Source organism: Macaca nemestrina, chromosome 19 (genome assembly GCF_043159975.1).
Source record: "Macaca nemestrina isolate mMacNem1 chromosome 19, mMacNem.hap1, whole genome shotgun sequence".
NCBI classification, from domain to species: Eukaryota; Metazoa; Chordata; class Mammalia; order Primates; family Cercopithecidae; genus Macaca; species Macaca nemestrina.
Window position 1 is genome coordinate 67,497,746 of NC_092143.1, and position 23,900 is coordinate 67,521,645.

Consider the following 23,900-nt stretch of genomic DNA (forward strand, 5'->3'; position numbering starts at 1 on the left):
GGGTCCTGAAAACAAAGATTTATAGCTGCTAATATAAAACTTATTTATCAGTTTCACTGTAGTTAGACCTCTGAATCGGGAAAATATGAATTTATATTCTTTATATTGTGTAGCTATAATATAATGCCTTCTGCTAATATAACTGTTTATACTTCATATGATGGAATTAAATACATCAATAATACATCTAATTGGTCAATTCCATAAAGAGTATCATGATTTCCAGTTATTACACCTCTTAACAAGTTTAAGAATCATGGCTGGGCGTGGTGGCTCACGCCTGTAATCCCAACACTTTGGGAGGCCGAGGGGTGGATCATCTGAGTTCAGGAGTTCGAGACCAGCCTGGCCAACATGGTGAAACTCCTGTCTCTACTAAAATATAAAAATTAGCCGGGCATGGTGACATGAGCCTGTAATCCCAGTTACTCGGGAGGCTGAGGCAGGAAAATTGCTTGAACCTGGGAGGCAGAGGTTGCAGTGAGCCAAGTTCGTGCCACTACACTCCAGCCTGGGCAGCAGAGAAAGACTCAGTCTCCAAAAAAAAATTAACCCTCAATTCTGTTGAGAGACTTAATCATCCTGGCTACTACTACCTGCCTCACTTAGGATGAAAAGTTATTCAAGACAAGAAAGTAGGTTTATGTAAGATGTTTTACACCTTCCCTCTGACACTGTCCTTTTCCTGAATTGATTTTTACCACTGTACTACCATAGTAATAAGTCAAATACAGTATTAGGGTCAATATGAACTACTGACCAATTGATAGTATTTATTTATGAGTATGATTTTTAACCTTTTTCTTTTCCCGGTAGATCCTGTTTTCAAAAGAGATCATGTCAAATCCACACAGAAATAAATGATTAAAATGGGAGCTACTTAGGTTGAAGCATAAATGAGAGCCCTGAATGCTCCCCACTCTTTCATTTCCTCTTTGTTTTCTTTTTTTTTTTTTTGAGACGGAGTCTCGCTCTGTCTCTGGCGCGATCTCGGCTCACTGCAAGCTCCGCCTCCCGGGTTCACGCCATTCTCCTGCCTCAGCCTCCCGAGTAGCTGGGACTACAGGCGCCCACAACCGCGCCCGGCTAATTTTTTGTATTTTTAGTAGAGACGGGGTTTCACCGTGGTCTCGATCTCCTGACCTTGTGATCCGCCCGCCTCGGCCTCCCAAAGTGCTGGGATTACAGGCGTGAGCCACCGCGCCCGGCTCTCTTTGTTCCTTTCTACTAGTCCTGGACACCATTCAAAAGCCCTAAAACTCAGAACACCTTTTAAAAGCTACCGTGTAATGACATAGGAAACCCCTCACCTTCAAACAGAATGAATATTCCCCTGGTCTCTTATGTTTTCCTAAGAGGCTTAGGGAAACTAACCATAACATTCAAAATTGTAAAATAGTAAAATGAAACATAGTATCACAGCAACTTATTTTTATGTTGACTACTACTCGATTATGAAACAAATTTGTTTAAACGAAACCAAGGCCAGGCGTGGTGGCTCACGCCTATAATCCCAGCACTTTGGGAGCATGAGGTGGGCAGGTCATTTGAGGTCAGGAGTTCTAGACCAGCCTGGCCAACACGGTGAAACCCAATCTCTACTAAAAATACAAAAATTAGCCAGGCATGGTGGCATATGCCAGTAATCCCAACTAGTTAGGAGGTTGAGGCAGGAGAATCACTTGAACCTGGAAGGCAAGGCTGCAGTGAGCTGAGATCGTGCCACTGCACTCCAGCTTGGGCGACAGAGCAAGACTCTATCTCAAAGAAAAAAAAAAAAAACTGAACTCAAGCTGGGCACAATGGTGCATTCTTAGAGTCTCAGCTACTTGGAGGCTGAGGTGAAAGGATCACTGGAGCCCAGGAGTTCAAGGACAACTTGGGCAACACAGCGAGACCTCATCTCTCACAAAAAAAAAAAAACTCTTAAAGGCATTTTACCAGCTTTAATTTCAGGGGCTGCACTTTCAGTTAATATATTTGTACCTGTGAGCAGAGACTAAAATTTAATCCTGAGACATCAGGAAACAGCTAAGGATTTTAATACAGAAATATAAAAACATGATGTGAACAAAAACATTAATAGCTTTACTTAGTTTCAATTTCTTCGATCAGTAAATCAAAACTCTAGAAAGCAGGGGGAAAAGAGTAAATTTCCATTTATTTCTTACCATTCTGGTAAGACTTGGCAAACACCAAAATTGCCAACAGGCAGGAAAAAAATTAATCTTATCTGCAAATTAGTAACTCCTTCCTAAAATTTGAGAAAATTAGTAAATTTATCTATCACCTCAAAGAACAATACATAATACTACCAACCCACTCTCCACAAAAGAAATCAGTAAGTAACATTATACCTGTCCGAGTTTCACTGATATCAAAATCCAGTGCTTTAACCGAACTTTCTGGCTGACATGCTAAAATGAGATCATCTTCACATTCAACATCTTCTTCTTCAGTTTTCTTCTTTACATCTGGGCCTATGTGAATATGAGACACAATTACTCTACGATGCAGATAAGAAACGATGCTGTTTTAAAAAATCACTGGGTCTTGGGTTTTTGTTTTTTTTTTTTTTTTTGAGATGGAGTCTCGCTCTGTCGCCCAGGCTAGAGTACAGTGGGGTGATCTCAGCTCACTGCAAGCTCCGCCTCCCGGGTTCACGCCATTCTCCTGCCTCAGTCTTCCGAGTAGCTGGAACTACAGGTGCCCACCACCACTCCCAGCTAATTTTTTGTATTTTTAGTAGAGACGGGGTTTCACCGTGTTAGCCTCGATCTCCTGACCTCATGATCCACCTGCCTCGGCCTCCCAAAGAGCTGGGATTACAGGCGTGAGCCACCGTGCCGCGCCCAGGTCTTGGGTTCTAAACACCATTCTTCAATGGTAGGAACCAGCACTCAGCCCATAGGAGAACTGGTTGTTTCCTGAGTTGGAGCAAGGAAATTATAAGATGAACCTGGAACGTTGTGTGGATCCACAAACCGGGAAATGCTCAAAAGGAGATGGGGCTTATAAAAAGAACACAGGAGCTAACCTGAAGGGGCCCTTAAAGGTCAAAGCTAGAACAATTTGAGCAACAACAACAAAAAAAATGATCTTATGGCATTTTAACCCATGGACTGAAATAATATACATGAGTCTATACTGATATAAATAATAAACAGATAAACAAATAAATACATAAATGGGGAGGACAGACATCCCTTCCTCATAATAGAATTCCAATTACTAAATGAAGAAGAAATGAAGAAAATAGAAAATCATCATCAGGCAAACACCACAGTAATAAATATTGTTGACAAGTTCCATGGATAGATGCTAAAATTAGTGGCTGAAAGTTTAAGGAGAAACAGGATATTAGCATAGCTTCAAAGTATCTCCCTCAAGCTACAAAGAGAAAGATAGTAACCGCAGTGGTTAATCTTACATGTCAACTTGGCTAGGCCACAGTACCCATATATTTGTTTACTTTTGTTTGACACAGTCTCATTCTGTCACCCAGGCTGGAGTATGGTGGTGCCATCTCAGCTCACTGCAACCTCCACCTCCCCGGGTTCAAGTGATTCTCCTGCCTCAACCTCCCAAGTAGCCACAATTACAGGCACACACCACCATGCCCGGCTAATTTTTGTATTTTTAGTAGAGATGGGGTTTCACTATGTTTGGCCACGCTGGTCCTGAATTCCTGACCTTAAGTGATCCACCCACCTCGGCCTCCTAAAGTGCTGGGATTACAGGTGCAAGCCACTGTGCCCAGCCTCAGTACCCATATATTTGGTTAAACACTATTCTAGATTTTTCTCTGAAGGTATTTTTTGGATGAGATTAATAATTAACTCAGTTACTTTGAGTAAAGCAGACTTTCTTCCATATGGGCCTCATCCAATCAGCTGACGGCCTTAACATGAAAAGACTGACCTCCTCAATTTTTCCTCTTTCCCGAGAAGAGAAAATTTTTCCAGCAGACCATCTTTGTTTTCAAACCATAACATTCACTCTTCCCTGGATCCCCAGCCTGCCGGCCTATCCTGCAAATTTTGGACTTTCCACCTTCCACAACTGTATAAGCCAATTTCTTAAAATATATTTCTGTGTGTGTGTGTGTGTGTGTGTGTGTGTGTACATACACACATATATATACACGCATACATTCTATTGGTTCTGTTTCTCTGGAGAACCCTGACTACAGGATTTACAGTGGAGACATCTGGCAAACACCACCTTAACTGAGATATCAAGGTAAATATCACCAATAATAAGGCCTATGATACAGCACACACAGTGGCTCACACCTGTAATCCCAGCACTTTGGGAGATTGAGGCGGGAGCATCACTTGAGCATAGGAGTTTGAGACCAGCCTAGGCAACCTCGTCTGTACAAAAAATTTTAAAAGTAGCTGGGAGTACACCACCACTCCCTGCTACTTTTAAAATTTTTTGTACTCCCAGCTCTTTTTAAATTCTTTGTAGAGACAGGGTCTTCCTATGCTGGAGCTACACCCTATATCCCAGCTATATCCTCCAAGCCTGGGAGGATAGCTTGAGCCCGGGAGGTGGAGGCTACAGTGAGCCATGTGTTCATGCCACCACACTCCAGCCTGGGTGACAGAGCAATATTCAGTCTCAAAAATTAAAATTAAAATTAAAAATAAGGTATATAGGCCAGGCATGGTAGCTCACGCCTATAATCTCAGCACTTTGGGAGGCCGAGGCGGGCGGATCACTTGAGGTCAGGAGTTCAAGATCAGCCTGGCCAACATGGTGGAACTCCATCTCTACTAAAAACACACAAAAAATTAGCCAGGCATGGTGACAGGCGCATGTGATCCCAGTTCCTCGGGAGGCTGAGGCAGGAGAATCACTTAAACCCAGGTGGCAGAGGCTGCAGTGAGCCAAGACTGTGCCACTGCACTCCAGCCTGGGTGACAGAGCGAAATTGTTTCAAAAAATAAAAAAAAAAGCATATGATATAAATTCCTTGATACGTTGCACTATGAAAGACGCAACAGCATTTTTTTAGTATTCTTGCCAAAAATGGCTAATCTCACTCCAAGCGTGAGAAAACACTGGACAAACCCAAATTCAGGGGCATTCTACAAAAAAACTATCAGTAGTCTTCGTTAAGTGTCAAGGTTATAAAAGTCAAGGAAACACTGAGTAACTGTTTACAGACTAAAGGAGAGTAAAGAGACACAACAATGGAATACAATGTAGAATCCTAGACAAGATCCTACAACAGCAGCAAGGATATTGGTAAGTTTGTAAAATCTGAGTAAGCTCCTTAGTTTAGTTAATAATACCACACCAGTGTCAGTTTTCTGCTCTTGATAACTGTATGATGGTTATATAGGATGTTAACAGGAAATCAGGGTAAAGGATATAAAAGAGCCCTTCATACCATTTTTGTAACTTTTCTGTAAGTTTAAAATTAGTTCGAAAGTTTTAGAAATTGTAAACAGCTGTGTATAATCAGTTCAAAATCAGAATTTCTATGCTGAAACAATATATAAATAATAAAGAATAAATCTGTACTGAAGATTAACAGTGAAATCAAAATGAATTACTTAACAAGTAAATGACTAGCAGAAGAGACTTCTCATGAGCTATTCTGATCACTAGCTCTTTTTCTTCTTAGTTCTTCAGAATTGTTAAGCCTTCCACTTTATTACGAAGTCTACAAAAACAATTTTAAAGAAAATAATCCAAACAAAAAAATTTCTAAAAATTCAAAATCATGAATTATACAACACAAATCAGTAACTCCAAAAGTTAAGGAGTGGTTAAACTATATTATGGATACAGGTAAGGAAAAATATTATTTTATTTTATTTTTTAAATTTATTTTATTTTTTTTTTGGAGACTGAGTCACACTCTGTCACCCAGGCTGGAGTACAGTGGGGCCATCTCAGCTCACTGTAACCTCCACCTCCCAGGTTCAAGCAATTCTCCTGCCTCAGTCTCCCGAGTAGCTGGGATTACAGGCACCTGTCACCAAGCCCAGCTAGTTTCTATATTTTTAGTAGAGATGGGGTTTTACCATGTTGGCCAGATTGGTCTCAAACTCCTGACCTCAAGTGATCTGCCTGCCTCAGCCTCCCAAAGTGGTAGGATTACAGACATGAGCCACTGTACCCACAAAAAAATGTCATTTTTAAGATCAATTATTAAAATTTCCTAAGAGTTAAGTGATACAAAAGTTTTCAGAGTCCTAATTTTTTACTATAATACATTCCATTTCTGTAATCCATCTCCAGAAAGGCAGATTGACAAATAACTTGTTTTTGGAATTCTGAGAATACTTTTCTCATAGATGCCCTGAAATGCTACAAAATCAGAACATGGATCATAAAAAGTTGAAGAAAATACTTGGAGAAAGATTGTTATACAGACAATATCTTCATGTCATTTATCTCTTTTTTTTAATGTTTGTGGATACTTAACAGGTGTATATATTTATGGGACACATGAGATATTTTGATACAGGCATGCAACGTGTCATAATCATACCATAGAGAACCGAGTGTCTATCCTTATCTCTCTGATTTTAATAGAAGCAGTAAAAATACTTGCACTCATAGAAAAATGGTAAAAGGGCTCTAAAAAAAGATATACTGCTATCAACTTTACACTGACTTTGCCAAAGGAGTCCTAAATAGTTTCCCGTAAATAGCTTTCTAAAAAATTAGTAAGTAAACTACCAGGTTCTGTTTTTCTTTTCTTTTCTTCTTCTTTTTTTGGAGACAGGATCTCACCCTGCACCCAGGCTGGAGTGCAGTGGCATGATCATAGCTCACTGCAGCCTTGATCTTTCAGGCTTAAGCAATCCTCCCACCTCGACCTCCCAAAGTGCTGGGATTACAGGCCCAAGTTCTTTTGTAATCCCTCTTTTTCTCATATTAAAAACAATTCTAGCAGTGTAACAAGAACATCCTATTTGGAAATAACATGTTAAAGAGAGTTATTTCACCCTCTCAAAGGCCTTTGTGGTAAGTGAAACAAAGACTAGCAAGTGAAGTAAGAGGAAACACTGAAAACCTCCATGTTGTTCATCTACTTAAATGATTCAATAGAAGATTAATAATAGAGCAAAATATAAATGTTCAGATGTTTTAAAATTAGTAGTAACGGCTGCCTAACAATGGGAATACTAAAAACCACTGAACTGTACACTTTAAAAGGGTAATTACGACATATAAATTATATCTCAATAAAAAATTCAACTGCAAAGTTAATTTCTATATCCTAATATTGGTCACTGTGCTTCCCAAAATTCTTTTTCTATAAACACTAGACTCATTTGAAATTAATATCTCAGCTGGATACAGCGGCTCATGCCTGTAATCCCAGCACTTTGGGAAGCCAAGGCAGGTGGATCATTTGAGGTCAGGAGTTCAAGACCAGCCTGGCCAACATGGTGAAACCCTGTCTCTCCTAAAAAGACAAAAATTAGCCAGGCGTGTTGTTATACGCCTGTAATCCCAGCTACTTGGGAGGCTGAGGGAGGAGAATTGCTTGAACCTGGGAGGCACAGGTTGCAGTGAGCCGAGATCGTACCACTGCACTCCAGCCTGGGTGATGAACTGAGACTCTGTCTCAAAAAAAAGAAAGAAAGAAAGAAATATCTCATTTATGTAGTCTAATAATTCATGAGGAAAGTTACAAAGTTCACATTACCTTAACTATAGTCAAAGAGAACAGAAATTTTCGATCCAAGTTCTTTCACCATAAAATTCTACTTCTATAAAAGTATACAGGAGTCTTCTTTATCTGCAAGGGATATGTTCTAAGACCCTGCAGTGGATGCCTCGAAGCACAGATAGTACTGAGTCCTATATATGCTGTTTTTTCCTATATATACATATCTATGATAAAGTTTATTTTATAAATTAGTCACAGTAAGAGATGAACAACAATAATTAAAACCAAAATAGGCCAATTATAACAACATACTTTGAGGCCAGGCGCAGTGGCTGATGCCTGTAATCTCAGCCCTTTGGAAGGCTGAGGCAGGCAGATCATGAGGTCAGGAGATCGAGACCATCCTGCCTAACATGGTGAAATCCCGTCTCTACTAAAAATACAAAAAAAAATTAGCCGGGCGTGGTGGCAGGCACCTGTAGTCCCAGCTACTGAGGAGGCTGAGGCAGGAGAATGATGTGAACCCGGGAGGCGGAGGTTGCAGTGAGCCGAGATCACGCCACTGCACTCCAGCCTGGGCAACAGAGCAAGACTCTGTCTCAAAAAAAAAAAAAACCATATATATATATGTGTGTGTGTATATATATATATTGCACTGCGCTTACCCTTCTTGTGATGATGTAAAATTATAAATGCCTATGTGATGAGATGAAGTGATAGAATGGCACAGCCCAAGATTTCATAATATTTTCAGAATGGCACACAATTTAAAACTTATGAATTATTTCTGGAAACTTCCATTTAATATTTTCAGACAACAGTTGACCACAGGTAACTGAAACCATGGAAAGTGAAATCTCAGATAAGGAGGAATACTATAATATGAAATCAAAGACGCTAAACCTTATAGAAAGAAATAACTATAATTACATAAGTAATGAAACTTTTCAGAGAAACTTGGATTTTATAATATACAAACCTTAAACCAGAATACAGATTTTCATATTAAATTTCAATTAGAGTATCTACATAAAAATGTAATTATAAGTTAAAAGACTATTGATAGTATTTTTCAATCCTACCTGGTTCTGTCATCTGAGATTTTTGTATTAGAACATCTCTTATTTTCTCCACCCACAGGTAAAGAATACTTTCACCGATATTCTGTCTAAACAAAATTCAGGGAAAACAAAATTTGTTATTTCAAAAATCATCTTCTCAAATTCAAGAAGATATTGACATTTACAATCAAAGACATTATAAACAATCTAACCATTTCTTTTTTAAAATAATTTATAAAAACCTGGGGTTTATCAACATTTGTGTCTGAGTATTTAATACAGGTTATAGCAACCTTAAATATTCCAGTCGACTCCAAAATTAACATGGCTAACTTTAAAATAAGCAGAAGAGTGGTAACTAAAGAGGGGAATAAACATTTCCAAACTAGATGGATTAGAGAAATATAAATGTGACTTAGTTTCTATAAGTGGATACAATCTTTCAGTATGATCATTGCTTGATTTTTTTAAACTTTTTAAAGAATTTCAAACCACTTATTTGGTACCCTTATCATTTAGTATACTTATCTCAACAACAAAGAATGCAAAGCATATGGGGAACTCCTTCAGGGAGTCAATTTACAAGACCTAAAAGACAATTCAACAATTTTATATTCATATCTTGTTTCTGACAAAACATTCTATTGCCTAATATTCTATTGGCTAAATAAATATTCTATTGCCTAAATTGATAAATTTTGGTTCCAAATGATATTTGGTTGTACCGGGTAACGAAATCCATCTCAAAGGATCACTGAGAAAAAGAATGTGTCACGGGTTTTGAAGTCATGTCCATAGTCATGTTAAATGATGGCAACAGCAATAAAATAAAGGCCCAAGCGTCTGCTCTTTAGAGAAAGACACTAACTGTAGATAAGTATGGTATGTGTTTAAAGATATCACCACACTACTATACAGCAACACTTCACCTCTTTCCTCTAACAGTTTCCCTTGAAACCATTATCTCTCTTTATTATTATTCATCAGCACCCACCGAAACTTTCAAAACAAGCAGACAGAAAAAAACAACGTTTTCAAATAATTCTGTACCCTCAAATCCTCCCCATCACACCCCACATCACTACAATTCCTAGTACTAAAACTAAATACTTGTATTGGTTGATATAACAGTAAAGCTATTCACTAAAATGCACTAAGCTGTGTAAAGTTAAACTAATCATTTGATCTGAGTTTCCGTCACCTAATTTTCAATATTATAAGCTGGAAGAGATGCTTTTTAAAATAAGAACAGTCCAGGGCCGGGTGTAGTGTAATCAAAGCACTCTGGGGGGCCAGGGTGGGCAGATCACCTAAGCTCAGGAGTTCGAGACCAGCCTGGGCAACATGGCAAAATCCCTTCTCTACAAAAAAAATACAAAAATTAGCCAGATGTGGTGGTGCCTGTAATCCCAGCTACTCAGGAAGCTGAGGTGGGAGGATTGCTTGAGCCTGGGAGGTGGAGGTTGCAGTGAGTGGAGATCGTGCCACTGCACTCCAGCCTGGGCAACAGAAAAAGACTCCTTCTCAAAAACAAACAAACAAAAAAAAACAAAAAACAGAAAACAAACAAAAAAAAACCAGCCAGATGTGGTTGCTCACACCTATACTGTTAGCACTGTAGGAAGATAGCTTAAAACCAAGAGTTTGAGACCAGCCTGGGCAACAAAGCGAGGCCCCGTTTCTGCAAGAAATTCAAAAACTTAGCCAGGCACAGTGATGGGTGCCTGTAATCCCAGCTACTTAGGAGGCTGAGGTGGAAGGATCACTTGAACCCGGAAGCTTGGAGGCTGAAGTGAGCTATGATTGTGACACTGCACTCCAGCCTGGGCAACACAGCAAGACTCAAAAAACTAAAAAAAAAAAAATTTAAAGAATAAAAAAAAGATAGCTGCTAGTTTAATGCTGACAATATGATCCCCTTTCTACAGATGAGAAAACAGACACAAAGAGATGCCACTATTTTAAAAACTGACTCCAAAAGTCTGACTGAAACAGCCTTAACCTCAGCTAGACTAAACTTTATATGGGCCCATTCCTGACTCTAGGACCTTACCTCCCTTTTCTTAGAGCATTTTCTTTACAGAACTTGTCATTGTAAATTCCTTCTCTGTCTCTTTGAGATATATGTAAATCGTTTTACAGAAAACTTTAATTGGTTTTACAACCCAGGAAATGTCTTTCTCAAGGACCTGGGAACCATCCCTTTGAAACACATCATCAAAGAAGACATTGCCCTTATCTTCCAGTCTCTGTGGAAGTACAGGAGGCTAACTTCAATGGGTACGTATTAGTAAACACACATGGCCTACTTACAAAGAGAAATATTTGCAGACTCAACAATGACTTAATATGCCCAACACACCCGATTAATGGTCCCACATAATATCTTTCAGTACTTTTGCACTAGCTCATCCCGGCCCTTAAAAACCCATCTGCCTTTTGTTTCACAGGAGTTGAGTTTACACTTGGTTCTGGCCTCTTTCCCTTATTGCAGGGGCCTTGAATACAGTCTTCCTTGTCTGTTTAACTTTATCCAATGTAATTTTTGATTCAAGAAGCCTCACTCACCAACATTAAAACCTAAGATTCCATGATGCATCAAAAGGTGAAGAGATGTAGAAAATTTCAAAAATTATCTTCTTGGATTCTAAATTAAATATTGCTATAATAGAAATTCACAAAATCAAATACTATAAAAAACTTGTAATCCTTTTCATTTTATCTTAAATAGTATCATATTCTAAGTATTTTAAATGTATTTACTTTTTGTTTTATCAAAATATTTTCATTTATTCAAAATATTCATATGCAAAATATTTAAATAAAAATTAAGGGCTGGGCACAATAGCTCATGCCTGTAATTTCAACATTTTGACATGCAGAGGCAGATAGATCACACGAGGCCAGGAATTTCAGATAAGTCTGGGCAAGGTAGCGAGACCCTTTCTTTACAAAAAAAAAAAAAAAAAATTAGCCAGTGGTGGCACACCTATAAACCCAGACACTCGGGAGGCTAAGGCAGGAGGAACACTTGGGCCCAGGAGGTCAAGGTTGCAGTGAACTACGATCATGCCACTGCACTCCAGCCTAGGCAACAGAGAGAGACCCCATCTCAGGAAAAAAAAAAAAGTAGGTACAATAACCAAACTAACCTACATCTAATCAATCACCAAATCCTAGCTTATATATATATATATATTTTTTGAGACGGAGTTTTGCTCTTGTTGCCCAGGTTGCAGTGCAATGGCGCGATCTCAGCTCACTGCAACCTCTGCCTCCTGGGTTCAGGTGATTCTCCTGCCTCAGCCTCCCAAGTAGCTGGGATTATAGGCATGCGCCACCACGCCTGGATAATTTTGCATTTTTAGTAGAGATGGGGTTTCTCCATGTTGGTCAGGCTGGTCTCTCTCAAACCCCTGACCTCAGGTGATTTGCCTGCCTCAGGCTCCCAAAGTGCTGGGATTACAGGCATGAGCCACGGCGCCTGGCCAATATATTTTTAAGTATTTCTTTAACTGACCTTCTTCTCCATTCGTATTCTTGTTGCCTTAATAAAGGCCTCCACTATATCCCTCCTGAGTTACTGACTGCTCTTCTAAAGAGTCTCTTCTTCACAGACTTACTTTTTATTTATTTATTTTTGAGACAGTGTCTCACTCTATCATCCAGACTGGAGTGCAGTGACTTCACTTCGACCTCCTGGAGTCCAGTGATCCTTCTACCTCAGCCTTCCAAGTAGCTGGGATTACAGGCACGCCCCATCATATCCAGTTAATTTTTATTTTTTAAATTTCTATAGAGATGCGGAAGGTCTCACAATGCTGCCCAGGCTGGTCTCAAACTTCTAGCTTCAAGCAATCCTCCCACATTGGCTTCCGAAAATGCTGGGATTACAAACAAAAGCTACCACACTTGGCTCATGTTTAATTTCTAAAAACCTGTATTTTTCCCTTGCTGCCCTCTGCTGGAATTATATGGAAAATATGATTAAAAGTTGTCACAAAGGCCAGGCGCAGTGGCTCATGCCTGTAATCCCAGCACTTTGGGAGGCCGAGGCAGGTGGATCACTTGAGGTCAGAAGTTCAAAACCAGCCTGGACAAAATGCTGAAACCCCATCTCTATTAAAAATACAAAAATTAGCCAGGTGTACAGGCGCTCACCTGTAATCTCAGCTACTCAGGAGGCTGAGGCACAAAAATTGCTTGAACCTGGGAGGCAGAGGTTGCAGTAAGCTGAAATCGCGCCACTGCACTCCAGCCTGGGCAATAGAGCGAGACTCAGTCTCAGGAAAAAAAAAAAAAAAAAGTTGTCACATAAAAGTTTTAAAAATAAATCCAGGTGTGATGGTATGTGCCTGTAGTCCCAGCTACTTGGGAGGCTGAAGCAGGAGGATCACTTGAGGCTTGAGCCCAGGAGTTCAAGGCTAGCTTGGGCAATACAGTGAGGCCCTATTTAAAAAAAAAAAAAAAAGTTTTACAAGTAAGACGTGTATTTCTATTTAGACTACATGTGTGAAAATAATAATCACTGGACCAAGGTTATTCGAGCACATTTAATAAACAAGACACCATATCCCACCATTAGAACAAACTATAATTTCTGACACTTCCTAAGTCTCAAATAGCTCAAGTGAACTAGTTAAAGAGAAAAGGAAAGTTGTGTCCTGTGGGAAGGTATCTTTTAGTAAAAGGAGGATGTTTGGGATAGGGGATAGGCAGGTGAAGAGCCACTTCTGAGTGTATGACATTGTACCCGGGTAAGAAAAAACGCTAACTGATGAATGTGATTAACATGATGGAAGTTAAATGTGGAAAGATTTCCAAGGAGGAAGTGGTCAATATCACCAAAAGTTAGGTAAGAGCTGAAAAATGGCCACTACATGAACAATTCTGGTGTTAATGGTGAACAAATCCGCAGTATACTGATCTTATTCTATTCGGGGGCTGGGGGTAGTGGGCAGATAAATTGGCAAATAAGAGAGGATTATAGAAAGAAGTTTGCTGGGGGCACAGAAGTTGGAGTGGCCAATAATGTTAGGGAGAGATCTCAGAAAACATTTAATTAAGGAAATACTTATACTTCTGCCAAGCATGATGGAATCACTAAATGGGGACCCAAGAAAGACCATACTTGCTCTAGGCAGGAATAAGTAGAATGGATTCCACAACAACTTACCATTTTCTAATTAAATATTTTGGAAGGAAAAGAAACCTGGCCTGGATCCCAGGGACACAAAGAGGGACTGTCACTGTACCAAATGGAGTGGCCACCTAGAACATATAATACAATCCTTACTAGATCCTGGATTACAGTAAAACTGATATTCCAGAACATTATTTATTTTACTAAATTATTTCATTAAAATTAATCTAAATCATAGTTATATCTTCTCTAGACAACTGCATTAGCCCCCTAACTGATGTCCCACATCTACTCTTGCTACCTTCCAAACACTACTTCAAACAGAAATAGAATGATCTTATTTATTTATTTATTTATTTATTTATTTTTGAGACAGAGTTTTTGCTCTCGTTGCCTAGGCTAGAGTGCAGTGGCGCAACCTCGGCTCACTGCAACCTCCGCCTTCCAGTTTCAAGCGATTCTCCTGCCTCAGCCTCCCAAGTAGCTGGGATTACAGGCGCCCGCCACCATGCCCAACTAATGTGTTTGTATTTTTAGTAGAGACGGGGTTTCACCGTGTTGGTCAGGCTGGTCTTGAACCGCTGACCTCATGATCCACCTGCCTCAGCCACTCAAAGTGCTGGGTTTACAGGTGTGAGCCATCACACTGGCCCTAGAATGCTCTTTGTTAAATGAAAATATTATCATGGCCAGACACAGTGGCTTAAACCTGTGTCTCTGCACCTTGGGAGGCCAAGGCAGAACTGCTTGAGGCCAGGAGTTTGAGACCACCTGGACAACACACCAAGGCTCCATCTCTACAAAAAAATAATTTTTAAAAAAATTAGCTGAAGGCAGAGCATGGTGACTCGTGCCTGTAATCCTAGCACTTTGGGAGGCCAAGGTGGGTGGATCATTTGAGGTCAGGAGTTCGAGACCAGCCTGGCCAACATGGTGAAACCCTGCCTCTACTAAAAATACAAACATTGGCTGTGCGTGATGGCAGGCGCCTATAGTCCCAGTTACTCGGGAGGCTGAGGCTGAAGAATTGCTTGAACCCGAGAGGCAGAGGTTGCAGTGAGCAGAGATCACACCACTGCACTCCAGCCTGGGCGACAGAGCAAGACTCCATCTCAAAAAAAAATTTTTTTTAATTATTTAATTAAAAAAAATAAAATTAGCTGGGCATGGTGGCATGTATCTATAGCCCCAGCTACTCGGGAGGCTGAGGTGGGAGAAATCGCTTGAACCTCGGAGGTCAAGACTGCAGTGAGTCACTATTGTGCCACTGCACTCCAGCCTGGGCAAGAGAGCAAGAACCTGTCTCAAAAAAACAGAGAAAATCTTATCACGGCACCCTACTACCTAAAACCCTTCTCTACTTTCAACTATTCTTAGTATAAAGACAGAATCTTTAACATAACCTACAAAACTCTGGAGGACCTGTCTTGTCTACCTCTCCAGGTCCTTTTCCTACCATATTCCCTCCATCTCATCCTGTCTCTTACCACTGCATATCACCATCACTGTTTCCTACAACGTGCCAAGCTCCCTGACACCAAGCCTTGTGCTGTGGCCTCTCACTGGAATTATCATTCCCTAATTAACTCTGCTTTTAAGTCAAACAAGCCATCCCTCACCTCCTAGACTATGTCAGGTCTTGTTTCAAATTCAATTAGTCTGGCATATCCTCCTTTCATAGAACTTACCACAGCTATTGTTATATTCATTTTTACAATGTTGTAAGTAATACCTCTCCCCCACCAGAAATTCTAACTGCCATGATAAAGGGCACTTCTGTTCATGCTAGCCATACCTGCACCCAGGATCTAGTACAGTGCCTGCCATGTAATATTTATTGAATGAAGGAATGAACGAAAAATATAGCCCATCAAGAGATTCTGAGTCTTATGGCCTAATACAAGGGAAATTACCACTCAAGGTACATAGACATTTAATACATAATTACACTTAGGATTCTGTTATCAATTTCATTCTACATAGCCTATGAAAATACCAAATCAAGAGCAGTATCTCTGAATTTACTTTCACAGTTGGCTAAGTGTTTTTTTTAATTAAGATCCTTTTAGCAAATAATTTTTTTTAATTTATTGAGCTTGAGATGGGGGTCTCACTGTATTGCCCAGGCTAGTCTTGAACTCCTGGGTTCAAGCAATCCTCCCATCTCAACCTCCTGAATAGCTGGGATTACAAGCCTATGCCATCGTACCCAGCTTGGCTAAGCGTTTTTTATAGTTATTAGCTCTAAATGTTGCTGTATTTTTGTATCTAAGTAGAAGCTATCAAATGTATATATAAAATTATATAACTAACCTTTCAAGGTCTCTTCAAGTGAATTCTTTTTGTTAAAGCAGAAGTAGCTTTAAAAAGTTTAGAAAGGTTCTAACAAAGGGTTCACAGGTTCAACAAAAGCCCACAATACAATCACTAACAGAATTATTTTTTAAAAATTACCTGTCACTTACATATATATTTCCTCGAGGCTATTTGATAAATCCGCGCGTTCTTGCCCTTTAAGCCAAGGAGCACTAAGATTAAATAAAACAATTAAGAAGATTATTCAAGAATTATGTTTATATCTCAAATTACTGATTACATCACAAACAGGGCTTTAAAAAATTATTTTCATAAAACGGTCTTATATTTGTATAAATCTATATAGTCACAAAATGCTTTAATTAGCATTAATTCATTCAGCCTTCCCAAGAAACCATGACAAAACCCACACCAAAATTACTCTGTTTTAATGGTTTAAAAATTGGCCAGGCGTGGTGGCTCATGCTTATAATCCCACCACTTTGGGAGGCCAAGGCGGGCGGATCACGAGGTCAGGAGATCAAGACCATCCTGGCTAACATGGCGAAACTCCGTCTCTACCAAAAATACAAAAATTAGCTAGGCACAGTAGTGGGCACCTCTAGTCCCAGCTACTCAGGAGGCTGAGGCAGGAGAATGGCATGAACCCGGGAGGTGGAGCTTGCATGAGCCAAGCACGCCTCCGCACTCCAGCCTGGGAGACAGACAGAGCAGGACTCCATCTCAAAAAAAAAAAAAAAAAAAAAAAATTTCTGAAAAGGATATTTATGTTTACAAGCATTCTATATCTATCATTTGCAATAAATAAGAATAAAAATTTACAGAACCATTATTAACAGTAAGCATTAATGCTATGGTTTTAAAATATGTGCACAAAAAAACTAATAGGTAAAAATTCTAGTAATTGAGTTTTTTTTTTTTTTAAGGCTAATTAAGTGAAGCAGTGGGAGTGAAGAAACAAAGTAATCTAACCAGTTGTGATCAATTACTGGTTATAAATCAATTACTGGTCTACAATCAGACCAGCCTAGTAATTGAGTTTATGCAATTCTGTTCCCAAGGGTTTACACATATTACTGGGTGACGGGGCCAAGGTAGATGAAATATCACTTGCATCAACAGGTCATGACTCATAAAAGATTAAGCTTGGGCTTCTAAGAAGATGGTTCGTCAACATCAATGGGGAAAGGGGCAGGTAGAAACACCAGAAGCATCATAAGTAACTCCTGGAAGGCACACAGTCTTACATGTACATCAAGGAACTGTGGTTAGGTCAGGAGAACTAGGTTTGGAGAAACTCTAACGGCCAAGGTTTCTAGATTACTAGGCTCAAGAGGAAGGTTTCCTTCCTCATCTCTAAAGACAATTCTGCAGCTACTTCACCTCTACGAACCTTGTGATTCTCTTTCATACAAAGTGGCATATTCCACTGTTTTATAGAATTTAATTTTTATTTAAATGCTCTATACCAAACTCAAAAGGTATTTTTAATTTCTATATACATTTTAATAAGAAAGATATTTCCCGTAAATGCAAAGTACAGTATAAACATCTTTCAAAATATAATCTTTTTATAGCAATATAAATGTAGAAATACAGCTTACTTCAACTGGTAGATAGGTGGAGCTGTACCTGGGTATTCATTTGGCAGCATCACCTACAATGCAGGTTCAAAAACATCTGTTTACACTTCATCAAGGTTCAAAAGTAACCATATTTACAAAGCTAGCAACCGGACAAAAAGGTCAAGGAGGATAGAGGTGAAAGGAAAACGAAAACTGAAATATGGACATTATACCCTGACCCCAAGTGGATGGAGTGCCATTATAATATTTTCTGGGCACTTTTCAGTATTTCAAAAGAAATACTACAAAAATCCTAGGAAACACTATTAACTATATGAAACAGCTAACATACAATAGAGAACCATACACATACTTCTTTTCAAATCAGTATTATAAAAACAAACACTGGCAAAAACTGTTTTGCCTCCTTTATGCTGAAAGTACATACAAGCAGTCATCAAAGATTAAGCACTAAGAAAAGCCATAGCTGACCTTTTCATTTATTTTATCCTAATTACAACTGATAATTGATCATTGATTCTCAATTAATAAAGAAATGAGTGTCTCCTCTACCAGTCATCTACATTATTAACCTCTCCTTCCTTTTAAATGTTAGGCATCTTTCCAGGTTTGGACCCTTTCCTGTTAGATGAAGAGAATAATGAAGGGAAGAAAAACTACAGTCTCTCAAGGGTACATTAACACTTCTAAATGATTAAAAGCACTGGATTAGAAAGATTGAAACTATCAATCAATGTATGATTTGAAAGTGATCTGAGATGTAACTGCCCACGTGTTTCACCATTGACAAAAGCCAACAACAATTTAGAAAACAACACAAATAATCACTAGAATACAGAAGTCAACCATATAGTTAATATTGTAACTGAAAGATGGCTGCAGGGAAGGGGGAAAAAGTACCTGCAAGCAAAGCGTCCATTTGGGGTCATCTATATCGTCGCTAATTCTAATACAAAATATTTTGGCACAGTCGTCAATGACACACCATTCCTCGCCATAAATGGCTGCCATTGCTTCAATTTCCTCATTCTGAAAGAAATTGATGTTTTAAAAAGTCAACAAATGTACATACCTTAAAATCCTATTCTTACTACTTTATAAGGTATTCGCATTCAACATTACCAGCATAGATAAAAGATTCCTAGACGAGCCTTACCAGGGCAAATGTTTCTTAAGAGCAGGTCACCGTGTTCTACTCTCTGGGTGGTTGCTAGGCGCTACTCCAATGACTGGAGCCAGGCTTGCTACTGCGTTACTGTGCTTTTGGCCACTACTGAGCCAAAATTTAATATATATGCACTCCCATACTTTGTAATGACCATCCACACATGAAAAGATAAACCTATCTTCTCTGTTCCACCTTCTCTTTTTTAACAGGTAATCTCCACCCGACTCCTACCTCCAATAGCTCTGCCCCACATTATCTGTGTACTCCTCCTGGGTGTCTCACTGGTTCTTTCGAATGAAATTTTGTGTGGCGGGGAGGGGATACACAAGGACTGGATGGGTGGGTGGGTGGTAATCAAACCCTTAAAACATTTCATAAATTATTCTTTGGGCTTGGGGTTAAAACAGAAAAATAACTGGAGGACCTAAAGGGAAAAGATGGGAAGCAAAGCATCCATTCGACTTCGCAGCATTTCATTTTGTACTCACAGCCCTGTAAGAAAAGACATATGATCGCCCACGTGAACAAGGCACAGGGAAAGCTCGATGCCAAGGACCAGAAGGAGTGAGATTCGGTGGGCTCTCGGGGACGTGCAGGGTCTGGGCTATTGCCCATTTTGCAAAGGGGGAAACCCGAATTCTTAAGTGATTTGTCCAAGATGACCCGGCGGCGGCAGGGTGGGGAGCGAAACCCTGGTTTTTGCCTTCGGCCCAGAGCTGCTTAGTCGCGTGTTAATGGTTGACGAGGACACCGTCCGAGACAGGCCCAGCCCGCGACCGCCGAGGAGCTGCCGGCCTAAGAGCGCTCGCCGAGGGGAAGCGCCGGAAAAATGGAACGCGGTGGAGCAAATGGCGTGGCCGGTGCTGGCGGAACCCGGAGCTGCCCCGGGCGGAGTGCCCCTCGGCTGAGGAGGACTGGGGTGGCGAGGCGAGCCCGAGCCGAGCCTGGAGAGTCAGCACCCCGCCGGGGCCTCACCTGCCTCTGGTCGCTCCCTGCGTCCCCCTCAGCCATGTGGCCCAGGGACCGGCCCTGCAGCCGCCGCCTGCCAGGTCCGGAGCGCGGGGGCGGGGCGCTGCGGCTGCGAGCCGAGAGCTGGCTGCGGCGCGGCCGGACCCGGAACCGCAACCCTGCCACGCCGCGCAGCCGGCATCTGCTTCCGGGTTGCGGGCCGAACGATGCAAGGGGCTCCGGGCTCCCGGGTTTGTTGTGGGGTTCTCCGTTGGGGCCTCGCTCCCGCCTTTCCACTCTCCCGTAGGGCAAAGACACAGGGAAAGCCGGCCCTCCGGAGTTGCTGCGGGAGGCTTTCTTGGCTCTGTCTCCTGGGAATGTGCCGGGGCGGGGGGCTTTTGCTTGCCCATTGCGGCCTTGGCGCCATCGGAACGCCCAGGAGACTTTGGGGAGTCATTTACCGCCGCGTCCCGGGAAGGGACTCAAACCTCAGTCCACAGCCCCAGACTCGTCTTTACATTCCCAGGCAAAGGTTTTGTGTGTTTGTTTTTAACATGTTTCAAGTTTTGTCGGATTTTGGCAAAGTTAGGTGTGATTCACCAAAACTGGAGAACAGAGAAGGCTGGCAGTAGTTTTGAAAGCGTGAGGAGAAACCTTATTCTCCCATTCACTGTTGTATTGCGATCGTTTTCTTTAGTCTCCTTGAATATTGTAGGGGCAACTTTTGTGCGAGATAGTAGTTATGCCAGTCAACTAGAGCATTGATTCATTTTCCCAAAAAATGAATCAGTTTGCCATTACTTCCTCGCCGATAACACACGTTCCATGACATTCTAATACTTTGGTTATGAATTATATCAACCACCTTATTCAAGACACCTCAATCGGGCAGTCATTCTCTTGATTGCAAGGCATCCTTGCTTGCTTCACTTTTCTTCACACATAATACACAAAAACTCAAAATACTACATCTTTCTTCCTTAATCATGGGTATTTTTCTGGCCCCCTTTAAAACTGTTCTCTTAAGATAAATCATTGTACAGAAAAATAAAACTCTTCTCAGAGTTAGGAGTTCAACACCTGTAGAGAATTCCACTTACAATGAGTATAAGCCTTGTGGATTTATTAATTCCACAGACATTTATTAGGCTCTTACTGTGCTAAACATGGGAGATGCAAAATCATATGTCATATATTGCCTTTAAGGGGCTAAGATGTGAAGGGAACAAAAGTAAACCTGAACCAGAAGTACAGTAATGAATCTCTTAAAGATTGGATAAGTGCTGAGAAATTTACCCTTAGGCGGTTTCGTCGTGATAGTGTGAACTTCATAGAATAATATACTTACACAGACTTGGATGGTGTAGCCTGCTACTTATCTGGGCTATGTATCACCTGTTGCTCCTAAGCTACAAATCTGTACAGCATGTTACTATACTGAATAGGCAGTTGTAACACATGGTATTTATGTATCTAAACAAAGAAAAGGTACAGTACAAATATGGTAGTACAAATGCCGTAAGGTATGGTGGTACAAATACCGTATTACAAATACGGTATTGGACATGCAAGTGGTGTTATGAGACCACTGTCATATATTTGGTCCATCAGCATAAGTCACTGTAACCTCCTGGGCTCAAGCAATCTTCCTGCCTCAGTTCCCCTAGTAGCTAAGACTATAGGCATGTGCCACCATACCCAGCTATTTATTTTTATATTTTGTAGAGTTGGGGGTCTCACTGTTGCTCAGACTGGTCCCAAATGCCTAGCCTCAAATGATCCGCCCTCCTCAATCTCCCAAAGCACTAAGTTTACAGGTGTGAGCCACCACACCCATCCCTGAACTCTTTCTTCACTGACTTTTTCATATTTCTTACAGCTTATGCAAACATAGTGGTTTTCACACCTTTTAAAAGGCCGTGGAACCTTTTCTTCAATGAAAGTTTATGTAAAACAAATTTGTTCTGGCTGAAATGAAAATAGGACTGATTGTTCTGGCTGAAGTGGAAATAGGACTGAAGTCCCAAGTACTTAGCGGTACTCCCTCCCTCCCCGCAGCCCCACTAAAACTTTAAAACCCAAGTTTGAAAAACGCCACGTTAAAACTTAACCTTCTAAACAAAGCACAATATATTCAATTAGTTACACATAGTACCTCTATTCTAACCACATATCGTAGCAACCCAGACCATCTTCTACAGATTACACCCATGATTTTCTATTATTAATTCCTATTTTCTCAAAGCTACAACCTTTTAAGTCTTCTTTTGAGCTCAAATTCTAAATGGAAATGGCTCTTTCTGCCAAAGGGAACAGAAAAAACCCTCCCCATTTCTGTGGCCAGCATTAGCAGGTAGCCAATACAGAGAACCCTGAATAAGGCCCCAAACTTGGACATGCAAGGAGCCCTTTGAAAAGAGAAGAAGTAATTTAAAGTAACAAGTGTAGTAGTCAACCTACATTTTGAAGAATGTGCTGGAAAAATGCAAGATGGTATAGACAATTCAGTTGCAAAAGACTACTTGGTGTAAACCTTGAGCAGTTTCCTAAGCAGAGACTGAGAATACTCTGCAAATAAAAACACAGTCCTGGATCCAAGACGGGGTCTCTAAGACAGATTCCAGTGATGTACACATCCATTTACTCAAATGGTTACTGGCTGTCTCCCTTAAACTCAGTATGTTCACAACTGAACTCAATCACTTTTTCCTAAACTTATTCCTTTTTCTATATTCCTCAGTTCAATAATTGGCAACCCTTGGACCCTTGCATCCATAATTGTCCAAGATGAAAATTGGAAGACATACTATACTATACTCTTCATTCCTTACCTCCATACCCAGGCAGCAAGTTCTGATGACTCTGATTTCTTGATATCCCTTGTATTCCTCATATGCTCCTTCCTAATCTTACTGATTCCATCTGGACCTTCTTCAAGTTATCCTCCTCTCTCGCCTCTGCCAAAGTAATCAAACTGTGTAAGTCTGATAATGTCTCCTCCCTTGAAATCCTTTAGTTGCTCCCCCTTGCTTTCGTGATAACACTTAAACGCCTTAACTCTCAAGATATGTTCCTGGTCATCTCTCTAATTTCATCTCTCGTTGTTTCAGCCATAACAGCTTAATCTACTTAAGCATTCTTTGAAGAAAGAAATCCATGGCTTCTGGAAAGTATGAAACTGCTGTTTTATGCAGTAGACACAATATAGGGAATTGAGCCAAGATATGCAAAGGGGTCAGGATGATAACTGCACAAATCTTCAGGCAATCAGGAGGAGATGCACATCCCCAAATCCCTGAGAACTCACACCTAGAAGATAAATTGATGATAACTGGCTGCACCAAACTTTCTATGTAGGGTGGATTTTGGAGGCCAATATTGATAGGAGGGGCTTGAAACGTTTTGCTTAAAATTAAGAAACATACTGTCCATGCCAAATAATTGGAGGGGGAAAAGGAGATGATTGACATCATAGAGGGTCAAAGCCCTCTCTTGGCACCAAAAACGAATGCACATATGCAGGTGATACAGAGATAATCATAAAGGGATTGTACAAGTAGTATGACAAGAAGGGCTTGACAGCTGTGATTTTACACAAGGAGGAATGAGTTATTTGAATGGCAAAAATCTAACCTAGAATTGTGTATATCTGTTTTCCACAGAATTGCCTGGCACATCAGGGGTGAGGCATTAAACCTGCGAAGAGTTCTCAATAACCCATTTAGATAGCCTGAATAAGATGCTTTCAAGTATTCTCTAGGCCCTTGCTACTTAAAGTGAGGTCTGTGGACCAACAGCATGTTATCCGAGGGCTTGTTAGAAATACAGAAACTTAGGCCCCACTTCAGACCTACTGAATCTGCATTTTAATGAGATTCCCAGGTGATTTGTATGCACATTAAATTTTGAGACTCTTGTGTGATGACCGAGAAAAAGCACCTCTTCAATCTTAGCGGGAAGAGTAATTGACTGAGGGCTCCAGCTACTGGGCTCAGAGATCTATTGCTATGCTTGCACTGAAACCACGTTTTTCGTG

General features: G+C 40.5%; 1 protein-coding gene across 5 annotated transcripts in view; it reads right to left on the reverse strand.

The window, feature by feature from the left end:
• The window catches only part of LOC105465216 (impact RWD domain protein), a 56,030-nt gene extending 36,005 nt beyond the window's left edge, over positions 1 to 20,025 (reverse strand). For 3 of the 5 annotated variants that reach the window (XM_071085528.1, XM_011713505.3, XM_011713517.3), the window contains exons 1-6: positions 19,892 to 20,025; positions 18,649 to 18,777; positions 17,767 to 17,819; positions 16,312 to 16,374; positions 8,725 to 8,810; positions 2,358 to 2,480 (exon numbers count right to left, since the gene is read on the reverse strand). In XM_071085528.1, coding sequence (XP_070941629.1) covers positions 2,358 to 2,480; positions 8,725 to 8,810; positions 16,312 to 16,374; positions 17,767 to 17,819; positions 18,649 to 18,777; positions 19,892 to 19,927 — 490 coding nt within the window. In that variant the 5' untranslated portion in view covers positions 19,928 to 20,025. Of the gene's footprint in view, positions 1 to 2,357; positions 2,481 to 8,724; positions 8,811 to 16,311; positions 16,375 to 17,766; positions 17,820 to 18,648; positions 18,778 to 18,904; positions 19,330 to 19,404; positions 19,426 to 19,891 lie in introns of those variants that run through there. The other 2 variants (XM_071085529.1, XM_011713510.3) reach the window with 2 other exon arrangements.
• Positions 20,026 to 23,900: the final 3,875 nt, after the last annotated feature.